The 27,896-nt window shown below is 37.0% G+C and overlaps 1 protein-coding gene across 1 annotated transcript in view; it reads left to right on the forward strand.

Annotated features, from left to right (window-relative positions):
- The window catches only part of ZFAND3 (zinc finger AN1-type containing 3), a 326,971-nt gene that overhangs the window by 232,218 nt on the left and 66,857 nt on the right, over positions 1-27,896 (forward strand). Inside the window, exon 3 of the mRNA XM_057554383.1 lies at positions 18,349-18,531. Within this exon, the coding sequence (XP_057410366.1) occupies positions 18,349-18,531 (183 nt within the window). The remainder of the gene's footprint in view (positions 1-18,348; positions 18,532-27,896) is intronic.

The raw sequence follows: 27,896 nt of genomic DNA on the forward strand, positions 1-27,896 counted from the left end.
TCATGCAGCCAGCCTCCAGAACTCTTCATCTTACAAAACAAACTCCATACCCATTAAACGGCAACTCTCAATTCCCTTCTCCCCCAGCCCCTGGCGACCACCATTCTACTTGCTGTCTCTGTGAATTTAACTACTCTAGATACCTCATATAAGTGGAATCATACACTGTTTGTCGTTTTGTGACTGGCTTATTTCATTTAACATAATGTCCTCAGAGTTCATCCATATTGTAGCATGTGACAGAATTCCCTTCCTCTTTTTTTTTTTTTTTTTTAAAAGAAAACATGGAGATTTTATTTAAATAATATCCAAATGGGGAAGGACTTTGTCTTTTTAAACATGACACAAAATCCAGAATCCATATAAGAAAAGAAGATTGACACATATGATATCATAAAATTAAAATTTTCTGCCTTGCAAAAATGACTATAAAGCCAAAAGATGAACAACACACTTGCTTGAAAAAAAATGTTTCCAACATGTGAGGCGCAGACAGAGAGCTAATTTCCTTAAGACCTATATAAATTCCCACAGATGAAAAAGGAAAAGGACTAACAACCCAAAAGGAAAAAGCAAAGGGCTTGAGCAGAGAGTTCCAAGTTCATAGAAAAATAGATAACAGCGGCCTTTAAACACAAGAAAGGGGGCTTACTCTCACTGCTAAAAAAAATGCAAACTAAAACTCCTACAAGGTGCCCTATTTACCTATTAAGCTGGCAAAATAAAAAAGACGTTTGCTCACACATTTAGGGTGAGAAACCAGCACTCTGTAGCATTGCTGGGGGAGTGCAACACAGGAAAACCTCTTTGCAAGACCATTTAGCGATGTCTTGCAAAATAAAAACCGCACTAACCCTTGACCTAGCAATATCACGTTCCAGAGCTTATCCTACACATACATACACACATTTGCTTAGTGACATATGTATAAGGATATTATTAGTAGAAAAAGATTGGAAATAACTGCTGTGTATATCAACAGAGGACCAGTTAGAGAAGTACCGTGTACTCTTTTTTTTTTTTTTTTTACACAAAAAATGATAGATAAATTTAGTGTTCTACTTGACTATATCCCTTCCTCTTTAAGGCTGAATAATATTCCATTGCATGCATATACTATGTTTTGTTTATTAATTCATTCACCAGTGGATACTTGGGTTGCTTCCATTTACACACCTTTTAAAAACTATTTTTATTTGATGCAATTTCAAACTTGAAAAGCTGCAAAAAATAATAGAAGGAACTTGAGTATATCCTTTATGCAGATTCAACAGTTGTTTACCCCATTTGTTTTATCATTCTGTATATGTGTGTGTGGACACACACACACACAAACACATCTTCTCCTGAACCATTTGAGCATAAATTAGACACTATGCCTTTTTATCCTTAATATTTCCACTGTGTAGTTCCTTTAGAACAAGGATATTCTCTTATATAACCACCACAGTAAAATGATCAAAATCAAGAAATCTAATACTGATACCATTTTATTATCTAATCCACAGACCATATTCAAATTAAAAATATATATGTATATATTTATTTATTTATTTGGTTGCACTGGGTCTTAGTTGCAACAGGCAGCCTCCTTAGTTGTGGTGTGTGGGTTCCTTAGTTGTGGCAGGCAGGCTCCTTAGTTGCGGCATGTGAACTCTTAGTTGCAGCATGCATGTGGGATCTAGTTCCCTGACCAGTGATGGAACCTGGACCCCCTGCATTGGGAGTGTGGAGTCTTAACCACTGCACCACCAAGAAGTCCCTCAAACTTCATCATTTGTCTCATAGCCCTTTTTATGCTATTCTCTCCCCCTCCCGCCCCGCCAGATCAGAGTTTGTCATCACATTTAATTGTCATGTCTCAAAAAAATTTAAAAATTAGTCAATTAATTAATTAATTAATTAATTGTCATGTCTCTTTAGTCTCCTTTAGTCTGGAATTGTCCCTCAGCCTGTTTTTGTTTGTTTTTCTTGACCTTGACACTAGGAATTCAGGTCAGTTGTTTTGTAGACTGTTCCTCAATTTGTGTTTGTCTGATGTTTCCTTATGATTAGATTCAAGTTACGCATTTCTGAGAGGAATATTGCAAAAGTGATGTTGTACCATCATTGCATCGGATCAGGAGATGTGTGATTAAGGTGAAATCCCCAGGTTTCTCCACTATAAAATTACTATGTTTCCTTTCTAATTAATAAGGAATTTGTGAGGAGATGCTTTGAGACTATATAAGTATTCTGTTCCTCATCAAAATTTCACCCACTAGTTTTAGCAACCATTGATGATTTTTATTAACCATATTTCTTCTATATTTATTAGTTTGCTTTCTGCTGTAACAAGAGCTTTCCCTTCTCCCTCATTTTTAAATTATATCAATATGAACCCATGAATTCTTATTTTATGCAGTACATTATAATCCATTACTGTCTTTTTTGTCTTTAATGCTCAGAATGTCCCAGATATGGCCACTGTGAATCTTTTCAAGCTGACTTCTATGTTCTTTTCTCAGGTCACCATTTAAAAAACAACAACAACAACAAAAACTTTTTGTACTTCTTTTGTTTTCCTTAAAACAATTTTCTTAAAGTGAAAATGCTGGATTGTAAAATATGCACATTTCACCCCTATGGCTGGTTTGAGGGGGGAAAAGTGTGCTCATTTAAACTTTTGATATATATTTCTTGAACTGCTTTTTAAGAAACATAAGGATATTTTTGTCATTACTGGCTTTCAGCTACAAGAAACATCTGCAAGAGAAGTAGACAGATCAAGAAGGGCTTATCTTTCTTTTAGTGCTATTCAGGACTAATAGTTCACAACTGTCTGAATGCCATACCAGACTTTTAAGGGGTATTTTAAAGAATAGATGATTAACAGTATATAAAACCTACTTGGGAAAGTTATGGATTAGCATTCATAGTGGGGTGCATTTGCCTTGTAGGATCAGACATTTTTGTGTTTCTCATTTGAGCTCCTACTTCAGCGACTAAGATGCCCAGAACAAGTCTACTTCTTTCCTTTTCTGTGCCTCCGTTTCCTCATCTGTATAATGAAGATGTATTCGGTCATTGGTATTTAACTTTTTTATTACATCCTACAATAAGAAATATATTTTGCATTGTGAATCAGTATACACATATGTATGGGCTTAATACATATGTATAACAAAGTTTTATAAAACAGAATTTAACCTTACTATCTGCAGGGCATTCTCATATTTTCTTTTCTATTCTGTTTCTTTAAAATGCTGGTGGTACCTTTGAAATTGTTTTTAGATCAAAAACCTTGTACTAGATTATTTATAAAAGCTTTTCAGTTCCAAAATTACATGAGTATATTCTTTGAAATTATTTTAAAATGACAAGGTGAAGAATGTAGATTCTGTGACAAGGTCTGTCACTGGAGTAGTCACAAAGAATCACTTCTCTTATATAGTTACTTGTAGCCAATTCAACAAACACCAATAAAAAAGTCCAATAAAAATCTAGTCCATAGTCTTTAGTCTTATCCCTCCAATTATAATTACTGCTAGTATAAGTCAGTTTTGCTATTTTTCTCCCATTAATCCTCTGCACCCTTTTCTTCCCTCTCTTCCTCCTTCCCATCCTCTCATCCATCCATCCATCCATCCATCCATCCATCCATCCATCGCAATATACTAATTACTACCTTTGGTGCATTTATTTCTGACTATGATGAAATGGTTAATGGAAAAGATTGATTTTTTTAAAAAAAGTATTGCATTTTAATTTGGTTGACAGTAAGGCTAGTCAGTGCTCTTTTTAAATGATTTGTTGGGGGAAACATTGTTATCTATGCAAATAAGTTTGTAACTATAATGTTTTCTCTATCTGAAATGAGTAAAATAGAAACAAAAGCTCATCCTTTAGCTATCTTGCAGAATTTGAGCTCCTGCTTGCTAGAGCCACTATTCACTCTTGACTGGGAGTGCCAGCATCTCTAATGTCTCAGCAAGAACTTGGCTGAAGAGAATGTAATTTTCCTTGTCACTCTCAGTTTTATAGTTTTTAGGAGAAAAGATGAATGGAATTTAACATCGATCAAATGGATAAACACAGTATTAAAAGAGAAATTGGGAATGTGCTGTAGCCTTTCTTGACATGCTAGCCTTTTCCCTTGAGTTTGCACTACAGTGTTATTCACATATAGAGTCAAGTGAAATGGTAAATCACTTTCATGAAATGGGAGCTTTGGGGCTGGTTGTATTGGGGAGACGTTTTTGCTTTTGATAAAGTACATGCGAAGATGCAAAAGTGATGGAGCAGATCTTTTTTAGGTTTGTATGATTTGTGCTGAGACAATTGAAGTGTAAACTGCAAGGGAAATTGTTGTACTGCTTTGGCAATGTTATACCTAGCCTCCTAAGCATCCTCTGTTCATTTTCATTTGTCCATTACTTTTCAACTCCTCACATGTTTAGATCTATTACTTAGACTTGGCATGTCTTGCCTTAAAACCTGTTCAGTTCTATTTAGTTGATATTTCTTCTGCATGCTTTCTTTGCCCTGAAAGGTAAAATGAAAAAAACAAAAACAAAAAAACAACAACCATAACTATGGGCTCCTCATACAGAAAATATAATGCAGTCCACATAGAATTTTATTCCTAACTTGATATATTCATACGTTTTCTAGGAATTTTCTTAACTTTTTGGTTTTATTAGTAGCCTTCACTTCAATATAGATACAGGCGTAAATATGTATTATTTACAAATGTTTATCTTTATGAAATCCCCACATAAAAATGAGATTATGGTATTTATTTTTATTTAATTATCATTACTTTCCAAAAAATGGTAGTTTAGTAAAAAATAACATACAGAGTACAATACGCTTTTTCTTTTTAAAAGAAGAAATCAAGACAAAGGGAAAATTTAGATTGATTAGTAAGATGAAGACGAAGAACGTCAACACAGAAATTCATGCCATAAACCTCTGTATAACCACTCAAGACAGAGTGCAGATTGAGATCTGAGCTTCCTAGGAGTCAAAGCAAAAATGGAAATGCAAACAGTTCAAAGGTCAACATCCTGTGAGCTCTAAAGTAGACAGTGAGAAGAGTAGTGAACCATGTTCTCAGTAACAGCCCTTCAAAAAGTAGTGTGTTTCAGACTCACAGATATAGAAGACAAACTTGTGGTTACCAAAGGGGAGAGGAAGTGGGGAAAGAACAAATCAGGGATATAGGATTAACAAATACAGACTACTATATATAAAATAGATAAGCAACAAGGGTATACTGTATAACATAGGGAATTATACCCATTTTCTTGTAATGACCTATAATGGAATATTCTGCAAAAATACTGACTCACTAGGCTGTACACCTAAAACTAACACAATATTGTAAATCAACTATACTTCAACTAAAAAAAAAAGTGGTGTGTTTTATGTGGCTATTTCTTAATAGCATCCCTATTAGAAGCCAAGGGCATTATCTATAAAGGCTGAGTATTGGTGGTGACAATTGAAGTGTATCTCTTTTTTCTTTTTCTTAAATTAAAAGAAAATTTTTTTTGGCCATGCTACGTGGCATGTGGGATCTTAGTTCCCTGACCAGGGATTGAACCCGCGCCCCCTGCAGGCGTGGAGTCTTAACCACTGGACCACCAGCGAAGTCCCATGAAGTGTATCTCATTTTCCTTTTTCTTACTGGTCAGAATTAATAGTAAGCAAATTCTCTCAAACTAATGTAAGATCTAAGTCCAAATTTAATTGCATAAATTAGAAGTTTATAAAGGATTTGAATTACATGGCCTCTTGTTGGGCTACATAGAATAAGAGTAAGGGACAATTAGAGTTGTATCTACACAGAACATTAACACTTAATTTGTTTAGTACTATTATGACCTTAAAAGGAAGAATTTGCCTGTATCACATGCCATTAAATATTTGAAAGATAATTTTTAAATGGATAACTTCCTCTTCCTCGTCCCATTCAAAATGCATTTACCCACAGTTGCAAGTGAAATAAAAGCATATTCCCAAATGGAAAAAATATTTTAAAAATGAGTTATTTATATCAAGTTTCACCTGTCTTAAATGAAATTTAGACAAAATCAGATTGGATTATTTGGTTAGTATAAGGCAGTTGGTTCCTAAGAAGAATTTTCTAATAGCTTATTTTTCCCATTTGGTAGGGAGCTGTAAATATTTCAGCACATTGACTTAGTAGCCTTCATCCATTTGAGAATCAGGAACAAGACTGGGTTATAATCATTAAAAGAGAAATAAAATAAAATAAACATAGCATGGCCTTGTTAATTTAAAACAAATTAAATTTTGAATTAGGGTTAGACTGCCTTGTATTTTATAAAGAACAGGGTTTTCAGTCGTCAGGAAATCACAGTTTTCTCAGATAAGACTTTATTTTCAATAAACCGGTTATCAGCCTACTGTAGTTTTACTGCAATTCATATACTCAGATTTTCATAAGGCAATAATCGAATTTAATGGAGCCTGGTAGAAAATTCAGACTATTTCCCCAGCCCACACTGTCCCAGTAATCAGCAACTCAGAAAACCAGAGTTAGGTCTGTTGTATTGCTCTAGTGTTATAAAATTACTAGTAATGGCCATATTTTTGAGACTTGACTTCTTTCAAACTCAATCTGATTTTTTTTAGGCCCTTTTAGTCTGTGATACCTTTCAGAATATAATATCTGTGTTCTATTTTCTGAGGGGAAAAATGGGCCTGTATGTATACACAGTATTGCATATAATTTCATAAGATTAACCCAGAACTATATGCAAAATTTTCTGTGCACACATGTTATGAACCCTAGGTTGTATTATTGTTCCCAGGTGTTTGCCGCCCCTTCCAGTGGGAGGATTATACTTCCCTGTCTTCATCATCAGACTTGACCATGAGACATCTTTTAACAAATTAAAGGTGAACAAAAAAATTCTTATGTCACTAATGAATGGAAACTTTAACAGCCATGGTATGGTTCCACATTGCTCTATTCTCTCAGCCACAAGACCAGTCGTGTTCCAGTTAGGGCCACTCTTTCATTCTGGATTCCTGGAATGAAGACACATGTGGGCAAAAACAACAAACTGTTGTTGTGGTAAGCACCTAGGTTTTAGGGTCATTTGTAATTGCAGCATACATTAGTCTAAGCTGATATAAGAACCCTAGGTTAAGAATCTCTGTTGTAGACCTACATGAGGGTTTTGACACTCATTTGTTATTCATTCAAAAATTTATTCAATACCTTTGTAATGTGGGGGACCACCCACATTATCTCCCATTCTCACAACAATCCTAGAGGATAGGTCTTCAACATTTTTGCAGGTGAGGAAACAATCATAAATTGGGTAAGTAACTTTCTTGAGGTCACACAGCTTCTGATTAGCTTAGCCAGGATTCAAACATAGGTCTGTTTGATTCTCTTTGTGTTGTATCTCTATACTTTCCTATTTGCTCTTTATATCTAAGCACATATATCTGATGAATCATTTCCTTACCAGTATGTGGAATTGATAATGCAGTGTACTAAACTTTTATATAATAAATACTTTGTCTCTATTTAAATCAGGCATCTTATAAACTGCAGGCTTGCCAGGGCACAGATATGTTGTATTTGGAGGTTTTTAATTTTGTTTTTAAGTTTGGAATCAGATACCTTTAGGCGAGGCTTACACTTGCCAGTTAGCCACAGTAACCATCACTTCCTGCTACTTTAAGCCAGCTGACTTTGTACATTTATAATATCTACCTGGTCCCTGTAAATTTCTGAGTTTATAAGCCCAGATTGGCTTACCTAGTGTACATTGTTATGAAGACGAGTTAGATGTAATTCCCTTCTGTTCATTCATTGGCTCCAGAGAAATTATTTTTCATTGTCACAGTCTCAAACTAGCAAATATTTAAATTGTGTGCAAGAAGGCAGAAGTGTAATAAGAAGTCCATAGTTAATTTGAGACTTACTAGCCAGGCATTGTTCTGAAACTTCACATGTAATTATCTAATATAATCCACATAATAACCTTATGAAGTAGATGTGATTATTATTCCCATTTTAGAGAAGGAGAAAACTGAAGGAAGAGAAGTTGAATAACTCGCCCAAGGTCACACAACAGTTAAGAGGTTGAGCCAGGGTTCATTCTGCATCCCTAAACACCACACTATGACAGAGGATCTGTAGGTAACTGCACGAGCTTTTCTCATGAGTGAAAAAATCTCTTAGGTCTTTACCTGGTAACCATTACGTGAAGGACAAGTTTTCCCTTACTTTATGCTACAGCTTTTTAATAACTATCCATAGTGTTCTTCAGAGAGAACATGTACTCTTTCTATTATTAGACAAATGCCTTTTTGGGCATTGTGAATCACACAGGCATTATATATTCTTTTGCTACCTTGAGTTCATTGGATAAACATTAGTCAGTTAGCCCTGATCTTTGGATCTTGTGAAAATCATGGTCTTTGCTGAACATCCCCTGATATGTTTTAATAGATGTAATAAAATGTTAGCAAACCTATCACTTCATCCTTTAAAAAAATTTCTCTTAGCAGTTTAAACCAATGTGTGGTCTGTTAACTTTTTGAGAAAGAGGTTGCCATTCTTAAAATATACCGTTTTGCACTATTTGAAAAATAATTATTTGTGCTGAACATTTGCAAGTTTTATCTTAAGGGAAAGTGTGTCTCAAAAGTTACCACCACCACCACCCTGAGTTGAATTTCCTGAAACGTGAAGTGCTCAGCTTGCCAATAGGGCTTAACTGTAGGAGGACTGAAGCTTGGTGGTCTGTGACCCTGATGTGAGATGGTGAGACTGAGAACTGAGTGGAAATGAAATATCGTTAAAGGCAAGAGCTGCCCGTCACCCATGGAGGGGAACAAAGACAAAGAGGACCGAATTACAAGGGTATCAGTGGGCAGGAGCACAAACACTGCTCTCCTTCCACTTCCCCAAAAGGGAGGGCCGGTGAGAGGGAGTTTTGTCTTTTCTCCTGTCACTTCTACATGGTAAAATGAAGGGCTGGTAGCATGAAGACTGTGCATACAATTATAAAAACAACCAAGGATTTAAAAAAGGAGGATTTTCTTTTTCTAGTGTATTCCCAAAGCTTTTCTAATTTTCTGTTCTGTTGTCACTGAAGTCTTTCTGCGGCATTTGTAACCTTAGGTCTGAACTGAAAAAAATCTTCCGGGCTCCAGCCTCTCCAGCAGTTATGTTCATGCCACACCTGTGCCACCCGATGATTCATGAATGACAGTAAGGACTGTTGGTTTGAGGGAGGTCTTTATTTTTTATTTTTATTTTTTAAAGAGATTGGAGTTTATTTATTTATTTATTTATGGCTGTGTTGGGTCTTCGTCTCTGTGCGAGGGCTTTCTCCAGTTGCGGCAAGCGGAGGCCACTCCTCATCCCGGTGCGCGGGCCTCTCACTATCGCGACCTCTCTTGTTGCGGAGCACAGGCTCCAGACGTGCAGGCTCAGCAGTTGTGGCTCACGGGCCCAGTTGCTCCATGGCATGTGGGATCCTCCCGGACCAGGGCCCGAACCCGTGTTCCCTGCACTGGCAGGCAGACTCTCAACCACTGTGCCACCAGGGAAGCCCTGAGGGAGGTCTTTAAATGGTACCAAGGATCAGCTGTAAACAGATAGGTCAGAGGTTTTTGTTTCGTTTTTTGGTTCTAATTTGCCTATTTTATTTTATCAGCTTTGTCTAGTATTTACACAATATGCCTACTCTTGTTTTTTTTGCTGGTTGAGCTGTATGTGTAGGATGTATGTATATATGCACACACACCATCAAATTCTCATTTTGCTGAAACTAGATTAATGTCACAATATTCAGAAAACTTCTCCTTGTGTTTTCAATTTTTTAGAAAATTGACACGTTTTTGAGGTTAGACCAAAATGAGGTAAATGTGTCTCTTGTGCACTATGTTACTGTAGTACTAATGGATTGTTAGGTATTTGCTGTAATGTTAACATGTTAATTTATGCCCTGTAAATGAATATGAGACACTATTGCTGGGAAAACTGTATAGTCTGCGCAATAAATGCTGTATAAGAAACAAGCCTTCTTCCAAATAACTTTTTTTTTTTTGCTAGTTCACAATTCTGAGCAGTAGGCGCTATAGGTGTGAAGAATTTAGGGACTGTATAATTTCAGTGATAAACCAGATTACAAAATAAGCTTAATTACTGATAAGAGTTTTGCTTATAAGCTTTGTCACCTTCATATATTCTCTACTGCCTAATTTTGCAGGAAGCATTTGAAGACATGCTTTTGGGAGCCAGTCTAGTGTTATTTCTAGTATTCTGAAATAAAAGCTTGCAGCTTTGTGGTTTGAATCTAAGCAAACAGGACTTGAGAGACCTTTTGAGTTCTATCAGAACCAGTTACCTGTGGTGTGTAGTAAGGAAGAAAAAGTTTATATGTGAAGGGATAGTTTGTAAAATTCAAACATCTGCTTATTGAAGGGGGTACTTAATATTTCTGCTGTATGTAGTTGCATTCTTGTTTCCTAGAAATACATTTTTATAGCAATTTGAAGTCTACTTATTAATGTCTGAGAGAACAAATGTTTTTAAACTTGGTATGTTCACCAGTATCAAATAAGTTAAATTCAACAAATCTATATTGTATATTGTGTGGCAGGCATTTTGCTAGGGACTGGGATGTACGGTGAGTAAGACATTCATTCATTCACCCAGAAATATTTATTAAGTGTCTTCTGTGGTTCATCTTAAGAGCCTCCCTGAGGAAAGAGTGCTTAAGTTAAGGTTCAAAATGAGTAGGAGTTACCAAGGTGAATAGCAAGGTAAAGAAAAAGAGTCTCCCACATGCCTGATCAAAGTACTCCAGGATGAGAAAAAGAATAGTGTTCAGAAAAAACCAAAAGCACTCCAGTATGGCTGAAGCAGGAGGAGGGAGAGGAGGAGCAGTGGCCTAAGACGGGACTGAAGAGATAGCCGGAAGCCGGTTCATGGAGAGACTTCTAACTTGTAAGCCATGTTTAGGAATTTGGATATGATTATTAAGGTAATGGAAGCTCATTCAGGGTTTAGGGAGGAAAACGAGTGTGTCAAAATTTGTTTTTTACGTCACTCTGATTGCTTTGTGTAGAATGAATTAGAATGAATTAGGGCCAAGAGAGGATAGGATACAAAGAAATCAGTTAGCATGCTATTGAAGCAATCTGACAGATGATGATGACTTAGATTAGAGTGGAAATAGAGAAGTGGATGGATTCCAGAGATATTTAGGACTGGTAAAGACTAGACTTGGTGATTTTTGAGATGTAGAATTAAGAGAGGGAGAATGTGGGGTCTGAAATGTTTCCCAGGCTTCTGACTTCAGTTTCTAGGAGAATGTTGGCACCATCCCCAGAAAAGGACAGAAGACAAGGTCCCTTTTAATTTCTGAGGTAATACCTCAAAGTAGACAGATTTGTGGGCATAGATAGGGAACACAGGACAGGAGTCATTTATCCTCAACAGGATATATATATGGTATGTGGGTGTGTGTATATATACATACACGTGTGTGTGTGTGTGTGTGTGTGTGTGTGTTTAAAACTTGTTTGAAAGTATCAGTCAGTATCAAAACAGTATCAATCAGTCAATGAAGAGTCTGAATTTTAAAGGGAAGGAATCATCATGAGAGAGAATTTGGTAGGGTAAAGGTTTTGGTTTTTGTTTTTTTAAAGAAGTTAGAAGAGATTACTCATGAAAGAAAGTTTAAATGAACACAGCCACATTGAGCAGATCACAGTTTTCCCCATAAGCTAGGATCCAAGGTGAGTGAGTGCATTTTAAGGCTTTAATAATAGTAATTAGTTCGTCCTTTGGTTCTTGCTAATTCTTGTTTAAACCAGTTTGTCTTTTTCTGAGGCTGTTAACCCAGATTAACATTCAAATACTAGAATTTTATTAAGATTTTAATTAGGAGGCTAGAACTCTGGCTTATGAATTGGTTGGCTACTGCTAACAGCTTTGTAGCTTTTTAAAATAAGATATCTAAGATTTGTGGTTGGGGTGGGAATGTGAAGCTTTGAAAACGTAGAAATGTGCTTATGAATGGAAGCTGTAGTCTGTCATGGAGATAAATTAGGAGAAGAGACGAAGAAAAGAGGAGAAAGGGCCCTGTTTTGTTAAAGGAGGCTTTTATACTATGCCTTGCATGAACCAAACTTTTGAGATATCAAAATTAAATTTTTATTGTCAACATTTCCATTTTACTTTAATTGGCTACTGGAAACATGAAGCATTTTATGGTGTGAAATACCAAATTAAAGCTTCCAGTGGGAATGTGGAGTTGTAATCTGTGATATAGAGTCAGATGGGGTTCGAGCCTGGGAATGGAAATGCGGGAACTGGAAAAGTCACCCCTGCAAGCTGGGCTGTGGTTGCTTCAGGGATGCATGCTGTAATGCGAAGTAGCATACTAGAATTACACGAATTTGGGCCTCACACCCTAGCTCCGGCATTTGTTAGGAGGGACAGGTTGCCCAAACTTGCCGTGCTCCCTGTCCTCTGCTGAAATATGGGGATGACATCTACCACCCAGTTTATTTTGAGGATTAAATGAGAAAATGAACGTAAGGCCTCTGACAGAGTGCCTTGCCTCATAGCAGGCACTTCATTCTTAGTTCCTCTTTCACCTCCAGTTTAATTTTCTTTATATCCAGCTTAGTGTCTGTAATAATGATATAGAAGCCTTATTAGTGGCCAAACAGATTTAATGAGTGAGTTAGAACAAATGCAGTTGAATTTCTCATCTCTCCTTATTGATTATGAAAATAGGAATTCACAGCACTTCGTCTTTTAGAAATGCTAAACCAGATGATGCTAGGACTGCCCTTAGAGGCACACAGAATAGTGTTTGAAGGGTTTAAAATAACAATTGAAAAAATAATTTTAAATGTAATCCAGTGATGGGCTTTCTACTAAAAAACATTTGGCCACTTACTCATTTAGTTAACATCTGTGGAGCACTGCTTTTGTCCCAGGCCTGTATAATGTGGGAGACGGAGAAGTGAACAGATGATTCTTACATACCATAGTAAGGCTTGTGCTGTGGGAAACCACAGGGTGCTGCGCCAGGAGGATCTGACAGTGTGTGCCAAATGCTTTAAAAATGTGCGTCCTCTTCTACCTAGTTGATCTCCTTCTAGCAACATAACCTGAGGAAGTTTGATGAAATCTGCTTATAATAGTGAAAAATTGGTAATTGCAAATGTATAACAAAAGTGAATTGGTTTAATTTCTATCTTATAAGTGGACATTCTGTGTACCCATCAGCGATCACAGAGATCTGTAAAAAATAGTCACGATGTATTGCTAAGAGCAAAAAGTAGGTTACCAAGGAGGGTTTTTAAAAATAATTAATTTTCAAAGAAAGAAAGTTTAGTGAAGTCCTTTCCAAATCACTTTTGGGTATTCTTTGCCTTGAGCAAATCATTCAAAAAGACATAGTTATGGTCATAATCTGGAAGCTGGGTGGGAGTTTGAGTTAAGCATCTTGCCAAGTCTGTGTAGTACATCTGAGAGATCAGCTATTGAGAGATGTATATACACACACACATACACACACACACACACACACACACACACATACACACATATATATATGAGTTTTGAGTAATGACTAGATAAGTTACAGTCCCAGTGAGGCTGCCCAGGTGAATGAGCTTGTCAGCAGAGCAGGGCTGTGTGCTTTCTTGGTGCTCCCAGTCTTTTGAGGTATACTTTGTAGTAAGAAGATTGACCTGTGAGAAAAAAATATGTCTAGTGAGTATGTTTGTAACCAGCCCCAGGCACTTCTTCACTGGCCATTTTGGCTCAGCTGGTACCATTAGGTCAGTTTTTCTAGCTTGTGGAACCATCTAATTTCTGGATACCGCAGGTTCCAAGAGTACCTTCGTCGAGAAATTATTTTTTCTCTTAGTTGATAATAAGGTAAGCTGCCAAGATCTTGGCTTCTGTTCACTTTTCAACAGCAGTCCCTTTAAAGTTCAAAGGTTTTTACTTAGGTTTTACAAATAGCAGTTTATTTTGGAAAAACTCTATTCAAGACCAAGTTTATACCTTTGTGTATACCGTAAACTCTTAACAATTTACAAAAATAGATAATTTTTCCTAATTTTTTTTTCTTAAAGAGATGGATAAGCTTGGAGAGCTCTAGTTTTCCCATTTGTGTGAGAACTGTAAAACAACAAGTGAACAAGTCTTTTCTGTGTCTGGATCAAATGGAGTGACTATTTCTGTTCCTTTCCTGCGCTGCTTTCCAGAGTAGAGTTAACGAGAGGCAGTGTCTGCCTGTTTTATAGTTTACTTTTTTACATGGGACATAAATCTGCTCCCCTTTGTCCTTGGAGTAGACTCCTGGGATTTTTTTTCCTTCTGTTTCTTTTGGTCAGTAGTCAGAAGTTGGATGCTGAATGATTCAGAAAGAAAGGAACAAGAGAGTAAGAACTGTAATGCAAACATCAGGGCTAAAAGGAAGAGATGGTTCTTTCTTTAAACCAGGAAAATACCTTTTCTCTTTAATGACTATCATTTTTTGAGTACCCATGAACAGATACTTTATGTACATTATCTTGTTTAATCCACACCATCCTGAGAGGTAGAAATAACTCCCTCCCTTCGTTTTACAGACAAGGCCCAAAGGAGTAAACAGTTTGCTTTTAGCCATATGCCCAAAAAATAGGCAAGTCAGAATTTGAATCCAGGTCCAACTCTAAAGCTCTTTGTATTGTATAAGCTGCTAACTTTGGCCTAAGAGTTAGAAAACTCTTATAATTAACTGTGAATTTCTGGTGGGTTGCATTAACTTTCTTGGCTCTTGCTTTCTTCATCTGTAAAATGAGAGGATTGAGCTAGATCTTTAAAGTTAATTCTGGTTGTAAAATTCTGTTATTTCTGGTTTCTTTATTGAATTGAAATGGAGAATGTGTAAAGCTTCTACTTAGTTCTCTTGTTTGCAGCCAGTTTGGTTTGTAATCTTTACTTTTAGCCCGATGATTTTTTCACACCATCGTCCAGTGGAGGTGCAGAAGAAGGCATCAGTGGGAGGATGGGTTAAAGGAAGGTGCCTTATGACAGCTGCAGATTTACAGAAGAAAACTTAAAGAAAAGTACCTGAACATCAAGCAAGGAGCATGGCAAACATGGGCTGGAGATTGTTGTAGGTGGGACCTGGTAATTGTCTTTAGACACCAGCATCATTTAACTTCAAAGGGTTATTGTGCCTCAGTGACTGATTCTATGTGTTTGTCTGTCTTGAGGCAATGGAGATTCTGTTAAATAGTACAATGATGACTCAGTTTCAATTCTTTTAGGGTCTTATAACATTTCCAATTAAATGGGAGAAAGGTGGCTGTAGGAGGGACACAATGATTATTGACATAGGAGAGCTAATGAGATGATATGATATAAAAAAGAAGCATCATTTGCAATATTTTTTTCCACTTATACAGTACCTTTTTCTCTGAGGGTGCTGTACAAATAACATTGAGATAATAACCCATTTTGAAATGTCAAAACACTGAAAATAAGAAAGTGGCTAAGAGAAATAAATACACAGAAGCAGTAGAGGCTTTAGATCACTAATGGGCATGCACAGCAGGTTAGCAATTCTTTGGCTAAATCCATTGCATTCACCATTGGTGCTGTAAATGGGTGGGGGCTTGACATGGAGGCCTTTTCCTTGGGCCAGTCTAATGCACACCGTTCTACATCCTGTGGTTGAGATTGAAGACCATGAGTTTTTGTGTCAGATGGATCTGTATTTAAATCCTGATCCTGCTACTTACTAGCTATTGGAACAAATTACCTAAATTTTCTGAGCCTCAGTTTCTTCATCAGTAAAGTGGTGGTAATTATAACTCCCTTGTTAGAGTTGTTCAGAGGATTAAAGTAAATGAGTTAAATATATAAAACATTTAGTTCAGTGCCTGGCACATGGTAAATGCAACATAAATGCTAGCTAGCTATTATTATTCTCAGAATATGTCAGAATAGTGATTCTGATGAGGTTATAGAGCATAATAGCAACAGCTTCTCTGGTTCAAAAGATAAGGCAAAATGGAGTTGTCAGGATCTTCTGTTCCTTTTCTGAATTGATGCAGTGAAGTATAATCTGTACTTCATAGACTAGCATAAGATTTTTTAAAATGAAACATACCGAGACTAAACATAATAATTTAAACAGTCATACGCTGACCACTAACTTTAAGAAGTAAAAAAAATTACAGATAGAATTGAAGATCCCGGTTCCTCCCTCCCTCCCACCCCCAGATAACTATTATCCTAAATTTGGTGTATCATTTCCACATGTTTTTATATTGTAATTATGTACCAGTAAACAATATATTTTTACATATTTTAAATTTTTATATAAATATTATTAGATACATACCTTTCTGTAGCTTGCTTGTCTCTCTCAACATTGTTTTTGAGATTTTTCTGTTGTACTTATAGCTCTATTCATTTATGTTAACTGCCATAGAGTATTTCATCATATGAATGAATGTATCATTTTAATCTATTCTCTGTCAATGGACATTACCTATAATGTTGAATATTTCTGCATAGCTCTCACTTCACACCCCCCAACCCCCCAAATCTCAGAGGTAACCACCCTCCTGAATTGTGTTAATTTTTTTAGTGTTTATAGATACATATTCCTAAACAATATATTATTTGAAGTTCTGCCTGTTTTTAAGGTTTGTGCAGTACAGTCTTACTATGTTATTTAGTGACTTGCTTTTTTGTTTAACATTATAATTTTGAGATTTATTCATGTTGATGTGTGTGGCAATAGTTATTTTCACTGTGTACATTATTCCATTATTTGAATATAATATAATTTATGGTCCTTTAGGTCTGACTTTTTACTATTACAAACAGTATGTAATCAACATCCTTGTACCTGTGTGTTGAATTTCTGTCAGGCATATACCTAGTAATAAAAATGGGGTATAGGTAATGTATGTGCATCTTTATCTTTACTGGATAGTGATAAGTAGTAATTACATTATCATTTAATTATACATATTTTCTAATTTCTAATTTGACCCATGAGTTTAAAGTGTATTTTAGAAACTTCCAAATATATAGGATTTTTGTTACCAATTTTTAACTTAATTGCTCTGTGGTCAATTAATAATGCCTATATCTTACTAATTCTTTGGTATCTGTTGAGACTTTTGCTTTATAACCTAATGTGTGGTCAAGGTTTATCCAGGTTTTAGGCAGTTTTTATAAATATTCCAAATGTGTTTGAAAATAATTCATTACCTAATTGTCAGTTTCCCATAGATACAATCATTTTTGCTTTAGATATTTTGAGGCTTTGTTATCGGGTGCATACAGATTAAGAGTTGTTTTATATTTCTGCTAATTTTTTTCACTCTTATATAATGATCCTCTTTATCTCTAATAATGCTTTTGCCTTAAAGTCTACATTTCCTAACAGTACTAGAGCTATTACTGGCTTTTTAATCATTTGTATTTGCTGGTATTTTGTTTATATACTTTGAAAGTTTTCTCTCATGTTAATGTTTTTAGTATGTCTCTTAGGAACTACATAAAACAGGACTTTGTTTATTCAGTCTGAATTTTCTATCTTTTAACTGCTAAGTATAGTCTGTTTACATTTATTACCACCACTGATAAATCTGTACTTATTTCTGCCACATTATTATGTGTCTTATATTTCCCCTTTTTTCCTCTGCTGTTTTTCTCCTTCTTAACCTGTCCTTTATTGGTTTGAACAACTTTTCTTTATTTGTTTTATCCTTGATTACCCCTACCCTAAAATTTTAACATGTATTTGGCTTTGCAGAGTCTTACATTAAAATCAGTATGTCTACCACTCATCTTGGAAATCTTTAACTCACTTACCCTCCACCAATCTTCTATGTTTTTTTTTTTTAAATTATTTATTTATTTATTTATGGTTGGGTCTTCGTTTCTGTGCGAGGGCTTTCTCTAGTTGCGGCGAGCGGGGGCCACTCTTCATCGCGGTGCGCGGGCCTCTCACTATCGTGGCCTCTCTTGTTGCGGAGCACAGGCTCCAGACGCGCAGGCTCAGCAATTGTGGCTCTCGGGCCCAGCTGCTCCGCGGCACGTGGGATGTTCCCAGACCAGGGCTCTAACCTGTGTCCCCTGCATTGGCAGGCAGATTCTCAACCACTGCGCCACCAGGGAAGCCCTCTTCTATGCTTTTGACCAGTATTTTACTTCAATTCTTTTTATCACCCAAATTAGTTTTAATTTTTATACTAACTTGCATTATTTTCTAATACCCAAGACGATTGTGAACTCCTTATTAAACTGGTTTTCTCACTCTTTCTCTTCAGATTTTCAAAAGAAACAACCAGACGATGATTCCGCTCCAAGTACAAGTAACAGCCAGTCAGATTTGTTTTCCGAAGAGACCACCAGTGACAACAGCAATACCTCGATAACCACGCCAACTCTTAGTCCCAGCCAGCAGCCGCTTCCGACAGAACTGAATGTAACTTCACCAAGTAAAGAGGAGTGTAAGTCTCAGATCCTGTGAAGTGGTAGAGAAAGCAGCCTAAGAATCATATCATGAGTTTCTTGGTAATGCCTCTTCCAGAAAAAATGATAGCAGCTCTTTCAATTCAAGATTAAGTGTTAACGTATAGGCCCAAGTCAGCAAGGTAGAGAGTTAAGTTTCAGCCTTCCATTGAGCTTAAGGTTTTTTTGTGTGTGTGTGTGTTTTTAAATTTATTTATTTAATTTATTTATTATTTTTGGCTTTGTTGGGTCTTCGTTGCTGTGCACGGGCTTTCTCTAGTTGTGGTGAGCGGGGGCTACTCTTCGTTGTGGTGCGCGGGCTTCTCATTACAGTGGCTTCTCTTATTGTGGAGCACAGGCTCTAGGCGCACGGGCTTCAGTAGTTGTGGCACTCAGGCTCAGTAGTTGTGGTTTGTGGGCTCTAGAGCGCAGGCTCAGTAGTTGTGGCGCACAGGCTTAGCTGCTCCGTGGCATGTGGGATATTCCCGGACCAGGGCTCGAACCTGTGTCCCCTGCATTGGCAGGCGGATTCTTAACCACTGCGCCACCAGGGAAGCCCACTTAAGGTTTTCTTAAAGGATCGCCTTTTATGTTAACTGTCAGGGTACACGAGGTTTTGAACCAGTTTAGGGCAGTTGTTCTCAGCCCTGGCTGTAAATTAGAATCCACTGGGGATTTTTAGAACAATTTTAATCTTTAGCACCATTCCCTGAATCTGTAATTTAACTGGTCTGGAGTGAGGCTCAGTGATCTGTTCTTTTTAATTCTTCAGAGGATTCAAATATGCAGCAAGAATTGAGGACCACTGGTCTAGGGAACTTACCCTGATTTAGGAACCTTTGGTTGAAGCCTTGCCTCTGTCACTAAGTGGGCCTCGAGTGTTTCTAGGCAGTTAACGAGATAATACTATATACTTCATAGAACATAGGATATTTGAAGGGAGGAGGAAGTATTTTCTTTTGCTCTTCTGTAAGTTCTCAGTGACAGAATACTATTATCATATATGTGATATGGAAGTCCATTGTCCACTTAAGCTTTATAATGCTCTAACCATTTCCTTTAGGGCACAACTGTAACTGACAGGGTTTGTTGAAAATTGTAGTGATGTTATGACATAGCAGCTTTTTACCTTTTAAAAGCTTTACTTAACAGGTTGAAATCTGTTGTTTCAAATTTAATGAATATCTAGAAATCCTTGGAATATGGTAGGTTAGAATGTTCTATCTACTAACTTTGGAAAGATTAGCAGAGAACAAATGTTTATCTAAACCCCTATCATAAGCCACTGTACTAGGTAAAGTTGAAAATATAAAGGTAAAAAAGGCCATAGTCCCTGTCCTCAAAGAACTTACTGTTTAGCAGTGGAAATTAAATATATTTCTTATATCAGTAGTTCTCAACCAGGAGTGAGTTTGCCCCTCCCCCTCCCCCCAACACTGTAAAATCTGACACTGTATCGGACAGCCCTCCACAGCAAGGAATTATCCAGCCTGACGTGTTAGTAATGCCAAGGTTGAGAAACTCTGATACATGGTTGTATGCACCTATTTTAATGGTCTTTCTTACGTATTGAAGACATCGACTGTTGAAGAAGGGTGTTGGTTTACTGGAGAAGGTGGTGTTGAAGATAGACACAATATGGAGGAAAGCTGCATGGAGTTCTGCAATGGCAAGTGACTTCTTTAGGGCCATTTGTGGAGGACAAGGCTGGACAGGTAGATTGTGGCCGTGCCATAGAGGCTTGACTGCTCAGCGAAGATATTTGGATGTTAGACGGTAGTCATGTTTTTGAGCAAAGGAAGTAATATTACTACAATTATTTTGCAGAAGTAGAATGGCAGTATTGAAAATGGGAAGGATTATACTAGATAACATTGCACAGAGAAAATTTTTAAATTATTGTAACCTATTGAATAGAGGCCTAGGCAAAGATGTTGAAATTATGTAAGAGGAGAAAAAAAGATGAAAATGGTAGTGATAATGTTAAGGCAGTAGGTTTTGTTTTGTTTTTAAAAATCTGTTGAGGGTTGTGTACTTATTGAGAGGCTGATGAAAGCTCTGGCCCCTTGTCTCAGAAGAATACACACCAACCATTTATACTCAATTTTGAATAAAAGTTTTCTAAAGCTCACTATGGCCTTTAGGTTAAGAACTCCTTGTCTAAGGGAAAGGTTGGAGCTGATCAGAATCTCATCTTATGGAATGGCATCTGACTGGATCCACACACACCAGGATCACGCCAGGATCAAAACAACTTGAGCAACCCAAGTGCTCTGAGATAACAACAGCTACCTTTAATTGAGCACTTTATGTCCAAGACGCTGTTCTATATGTTTTGCATATTTTTTCTTTTATTCCTCATGACAACTCATTGAGGTGTAAATACTCAGTTTCCCCATTGTATAGAAGGAAACAGGCACAAAGAGATCAAGTAATTTGCCTGTGGTAGCAAACTAGTAACCAGAATAGCATTCAAATTCAGGCATTTGGCTTTAGAACTCATGCTTTTAATTAGTTAATTCACAATGTGAAATATAACTGCCACAGAGAATAGAAATATTCATGTTGGTAAGATCAACACTTTCTTTCTGTGAAATTAAGGTTTGTGGAAACTCACATGGTAACCAAAAGTTACTTGATTAATTCATCATGAAATATCCTTATAACAGGGATTGAAAATAAAAACACTATATCCATATGACTGTATGACTAAAACATTTTCTGTGGAGTCAGATCTTTATGGGAAGCAGACCCATAACAAGGATTTACATAGCAAATGGCAAAGTGTGGACTCAGAACAAGTGGAGTTAGACGAAGTGAAAGTTTGAGTCACGCTGATTGTCAGATGCACTCTGAGGACATATAGGGAAAGTCTTACGTTCAGTACAAGATTCCATCTTTATGCCCTTTTCCCCCTCCTCTGCTTGGGATTAGACCTACCCTGAGCTCTGGAGCCCCTAGGACACAGCACTTCCTGTGTTTCCATAACTTGCCACTCTAGGCTGCTGTAGACTGCCACATTTTTCCTTTCGATATATACGTAAATACCTTCAATCTGATTAAGGATGTGTAGTTCTACCAGTTTCAGATCCATTCTCTCTTTCTGGTGACATCACTGCTTTAAACCATTGTGTGTTTAACTCTTCAAGTGAAACTCAGAATCTAATCTCATTTCCTAATTCTTGTAGAGCTCATTATTGTAAACATTGGATTTTCATAGATCTGGAGAGAGGAGGAGATTTGCTAATATGAGGTTTAATGATGACTTAAGTGTTCAACTGGGCAGTTTGAGTTGGAGCTCAGGAGAGAGAAGTCAAGGTTGGCTTCATCCACATGCAGATGATAAGTGACGCCTTAGGGGTTAAGTGAGATTGCCAAAGGTGAGAAGAAAGAAAAGCAGTGAGAATAGAACTTAGAGGGAAACCGAAACAGAGGAGGCAACTGAAGAAGTCAGAGAGGAGGCAAATGATAGTGGGCAAGGTCACAAAAGGCAAGGAACAAATTTCAACGTATGGTGTAAGCTTTATTAATAATAATGAAAATATTCACTCATATTTATAAAGTGTTCGGCTATCTTCTAAGCTCTTTACACATACTAACATTTAATTCTCACAATACTAATAATTAATAATAATGAAATATTAATAATGAAATAATAATAATTAATATTATTAATAATAATGAAAATATTCACTCATATTTATGAAGTGTTTGGCTATCTTCTAAGCCCTCTTCTAAGCTCTTTACACATACTAACATTTAATTCTCACAGTACCCTATAAGGTAGGTGCTTTTATTATCCCTGTTTTTACAAATGAGGAAGTTGAAGCATAGAGTGGTTCAGTAACTTCCACCCAAAATTCAGAGCTCTTGCTGCCCAGTGTAGCTCATGCTCCAACCCACTGATTCAGCTCCAGAGCCTGTGCTTTCAACCACTATAGTATATTGCCTCAACATTGTGAAAATGCTTCAGGAAACTGTAAGCTGACAAGAAAAATTTGGATTTGGTGATCATGTGATTAATTCTCTAAATAAACTATTTAATAAACTGTTTCAGTGGTTTGTATATTCATTTAGCTAGCAGTCTTTGCTAAATGGCACTAGGTTAAGTGCTGGGTACAGAAATGAATAAGATTAGGTCTCTATCCACAAGGAGGTCACCTTTTCAAATACATACATCTCTCCTTGAGTTTCTGGTTTGTTCTCCCTAACAGGTGCATGAGAATTTTAGGGTGAAAGGGAGGCAGTAGCAGGAATAGTGGTTAATAAGCATGTCATTTGCAAAAGCTTTCTCAGGCGAGTTTTGCCATCTCGCCTAGGTTGAAAACTATGCTAGAGTGAGGAGATACGTGCCTGGTTTGTGGATGGGGCGGATATAGAGATAAGAAAAGTAAGGAAGGTTTGTGAAAGCTGTCAGGGCAGATGCATTGTAAGTCAACAGGAGGTAATTAAAGTGATTGCCAAGTAGCGGTGAAGACCCAGGTGAGAGTAGACAGCCTGATCCATTGACACCTTGTACATTTCTTCAACTGTGACCTACCCAGGAGAAGAAAGGTGGAGGAAGAGGCAGCAGGGGATTACTTATATTAATGTTTTAGTATCCTCAAGAGACCAGAATTTCATCTGTTGGTCCTTAGCTTCCCCTAGAGAGTTATGGAGAAGTAAGGTGTGGGAGTTGCTGGGAAATGGGTTTGGGATTCCAAATCCAAGTACTACATAATCTGTAAACTCTGTAGTAGTTATGGATCCATTGTTATTGTAGAACTGGAAGCGTTAGTGTAGAACTGGAAGTGCTGAGTCTTCTTTGGGGCTTGTGAAAGGTTTTACTTTTCTTCCTAATAATCAAGAGAATGAGTATTGCTTACATCTGCTTTCCGCTTCTCAAAGTTAAATGAATATAAGAACAGAAAGGTTGGTGAGAGTCTGGGTACATTAATGCTGTTTCGAAAAGACTGCAGATAGAGTAAGAACTATTGACAAGAATGTGTAAAGCAGAGAACAGGACAGATTTTTTATCCAAAAGAATTTCTTAAAACACCTTGACTGGAGGTCAAATAAAACAGGTGTCCAAAAGCTCAAAGGGATATTTCTTTGTCTAAACACACATGTGTCTCTTCCTATCGCATCTTATGTGTGTCCGCAGAAGAGTCCATGGAACTTTAGCCATTGGAAGCATTTTCAAAAAGCAGTTGTAAACAAAATTCTAATAGTGACCAAAGGACTTGTCATAACACTTAAATGCTATAAAAATGGTAACAGCTATCACCAGAGTACTTACTAAGTACCAGGTACTGTTCCAAATTTTTATTTGTATTAACCTACCTCATATTCATAATACCCTGTAAAGCGGGTGGTATTACCGTATCTATTTTGCAGATGTGAAAATGGAGGCACAGGATGATTCTGTATCTTGCCCAACATCACAGAGCAGCCTGGCTTTCCAGCACCACCCCATTGCTGCCTGTCTCCGTAGTGATTTGTAGTGTAAAGGCCGTTGCTTGCAAGTAAACTACAGAGGAAGGAATGTTGCGCAAACACGTAAAAAGAACAAAATAACATACATTTCTTAATGCTTTTGCTACTACCAATTTATTGTTCTTTCAATTTCCAGGTTTTTCATAGAGGAGATAAATTGTGGTTTATTTTGTTTCCTTTTTTTTTTTTTCCTCCCGCATCTTTATTGGCATATAATTGCTTTACAATGTTGTGTTTGTTTCTGCCTTACAACAAATTGAATCAGCTACTGTACTTTGTTTCTTTTTTCCTTTTTCTTTTTTTTTTTTAAGGATACCTATGACCTCAAACAGGCATAGAACTCTTTCCTAGAAGATTCAAATCTAGTCTAGGAGACATTGATCTTTTTTTTTTTTTTTAAATAAATTTATTTATTTTTGGCTACTTGGGTGTTGCGGCGCGTGGGCTTTCTCTAGTTGCGGCGAGCGGGGGCTACTCTTTGTTGTGGTGCGCGGGCTTCTCATTGCAGTGGCTTCTCTTATTGTGGAGCATGGGCTCTAGGTGCATGGGCTTCAGTAGTTGTAGCACATGGGCTCAGTAGTTGTGGCTTGCAGGCTCTAGAGTGCAGGCTCAGTAGTTGTGGCGCACAGGCTTAGTTGTTCCGTGGCATGTGGGATCTTCCCGGACCAGGGCTCGAACCTGTGTCCCCTGCATTGGCAGGCGGATTCTTAACCACTGCGCCACCAGGGAAGCCCTGTACTTTGTTTCTTGAGCCAACTTTTGAAATAATGTCAGGTTGTGGGTAGAACGCTGGAACTGGTTGTTAAAGCTGTCAGGGCGGATGCATTATATGAAATTCTGGTCTCTTTGAGGGTACTAAAAGATTAATATGAGTAATCCCCTGCTACCTATTCCTCCACCTTTCTTCTCCTAGGTGGGTCACAGTTGAAGAAATTTGCAGGGTGTCAGTGGATCACCTGGGTCTTCATTGCTACTTAGCAATCACTTTAGTTATTTACTCTTGACTTAGACAATGCATCTGCCCTGATAGCCTTAACAAGATGAGCAGATGACTGGTCACCTTAAGTCAGAGTCTTATAAGATTGGACTTAAAAGATTTTTTAAAAGACCCTTCTCTCTATTTCTCCTATAAATTAGATTTCCTATTGTTATGCTTTTACAGGCCTGGACATCCTTGCTTGTGCCCTCTGGGGGACCTTATGGTGTACATGCCTACAGAGCTAGGTTTTGTGGGGTTTTTGGTGGCGGGGGCAGGGGTTAGCCAGTCCCACTATGTACTGGAGGGAAATTGAGGTGTTGGTGGAGAGTTAGCTGGTCTGTTTCTTTCTAGGCAGGAGAGGAAGATAGCTGATACCTGCTACTAGGGAAGAGTAATGGCAAGAAATGGGCTTGTTTTAAAATATTCTGACATTCTAACAGTTAGAGAGGGCCCACCTCGTACAGAACACGTTTGTAAACTGTGTAGAGGCACATACTAAGCAATAAACAGCAACCAACACATATATAAAACAATAGTTTTTAAGAGAAGTTGGCAAAGTATAACCCACAGGCCAGATTGGCCCATCACCTGTTTTTGTATGGCCCACGAGCTAAGAATGATTTTAAATGAAAAAGATCAAAAGGACAGTAATTTTACAACATGTGAAAATTATATGAAATTCAGATTCCAGTGTTCACAAAAAAATTTTTATTGGAACACAGCCATGCTCATTCATGTATGTATTGCCTGTGGCTGCGTCTGCACTCTAACAGCAGAATTGGGTAGTTACTACACAGACCCAGTGATCCTTTGCAGAGAAAGTTCGTCAACCCCTGTTTTACAAAGCCCTCTGACAAACGTTATTTTTCTGGGATCATCCTAACAGTGTGCAACATAGGCAGGGCAGATAGTCTCCTCCTTATCCTACAGATGAGGGAAAGGTTTGAATGGTGACCTGCCTTGAGTCACATGACAGGGCTAGAACTCAGCTCTCGGCCTTTTTTCATCCATAATGCTGAAAATTTTTCCTGTTCTTCTCTACTACATATACCCAAGAGATGATTTTGTTGTAACCAAAAGAAAATATACAGAAAAAGTGAGAACCATACTAACTGGAATGTTAGTGAAGACTTTTAATGAATAAAGCTTCATTTCCAAGTGCTGGCTGGATTTTCCTTTAATATGACAGTGATTCCCAAAACAGGAATTTGAGAGCATTCTTTATCCGTGGTTAAATTAATTTTTTTGAACAAAGAGATTTCCATTGTTTCCTTGGAAACTGGTTCCTGGTCATAGCCTAACTTCCCCAGGCATTTAAAAAATAAAATGGTGGCATGTTTTAACAGATTTCCTAGCTAAACTGCCCTTGGGTCTTTGAACATGCATTGGGCTTCATTGGCTGCTAGTCTTCATTCCTGTCTGACAGATGTGTCCCTTGGAAAATTAATATCACTGCCACTGAGTGGCTGAACTTCATGTTCGTCTGTTTTTACCAATTAAATTTATAATAATCTCTAAGTGAAACTAGTTTTCCCTTTTTGGACTATGCCTACTTGAAGACCAGATAATGTGCAAAACAGGCTGACTCATTCTAGTAGAACATTCAGAAAATATTACCTATTAAAAATATTTTATGACTTCCTGCTGGGCTGGTTTTAAGTGAAATATGGTGAGGAGATTTATTTACAGTTCTCTCTGTATGTGTCTTTCTCTTTCTTTTTCTCTAATGAAGCTTGGAGCATCAGGCCATTTATCAGAGATAATTATACAACAGATGGAGCTTTTCTGATATATAATAGTATCAAAGTGGGAGATTCTTTCCCATAATGAAGAATGCCAAAATTTTAAATGTCTCTTCTGATTTTAATTTAAAGGTACTTTTTTTTCCAGTGCATTTATTTACCTTGAAGCTGATTCTGTGAAGCATGTTGCTTTTATTAGGGCTTGTGTTCTAAAAAGATTGGTACTTTGCAGTACAGTTTGATAACGTACAGTTATATGCTGTATTGAATTGAATGGTTGTAATTCACCAGGAATCAATGTATGGGATCATTAAATGAATCCCGGTCAAAATGCAAAAGGACTTGACCAGTTGAGCAGTGTTTTCTTATGGAAATTACTTCTATTCCACATTGTTGGCTGGATGAGAACTTGTTCAAGCACTTAGAGTGTCATCTGACCTTTTTTGTAGTCTAAAAATAGAGTCAAAATTAAAGCAAAACCATGACTTTTAAATTACTTACTTGCCGCCCTCTTTTTTGTCTTAAGTTATTTTATTTTTTAAGTATACAAGTAAAGCAAAGACATACAGGTTTATGTATGTTAGAAGGTGAAAATATTCTTTTAATGCCTCCACCCCATTCTCCAGCCCCCAAATTCCCACTCTTTCCAGAGATAACCACTGTTTATTTATTTTGGATTATATATGTTCTTTTTCTATGCAGTATATATACATGTCTACATAAATATAAGGTTTTCTTTATACAAATGAGAACATACTATACGTATTGTTTTGTATCTTGCTTTTTTACTTAACAATATATTTTAGAGATCTTTCCAGGTCAGCCTAATTCTTTTTAAACTGCTCTGTAGTATTCTGTGTTATTATTTTCTCTTTTCTTTTGAGACTGTTTCTGATATTTCACTGCTATAAACCATATGATGTAAACATTTTTAAACATAAGTAATGGTGCATGTGTCATTTTTCCATGATAAATACATGGAAGAGGAACTAACAAGTCAAAGAATATGTATCAAAATTTTTATATATACCACCAAATTAATTTCCAAAATGACATTACTACTTTATTCCTATATGCTACTTTATTTGAGTGAGCAATTTTTCCCATACTTTTACCAATGTTAGGTGTTCTTTTTTTTGGGGCAACAGGCAAAAGAAAAGCTTATCTT

Source organism: Balaenoptera acutorostrata, chromosome 10 (assembly GCF_949987535.1).
Source record: "Balaenoptera acutorostrata chromosome 10, mBalAcu1.1, whole genome shotgun sequence".
Classification (NCBI taxonomy): domain Eukaryota; kingdom Metazoa; phylum Chordata; class Mammalia; order Artiodactyla; family Balaenopteridae; genus Balaenoptera; species Balaenoptera acutorostrata.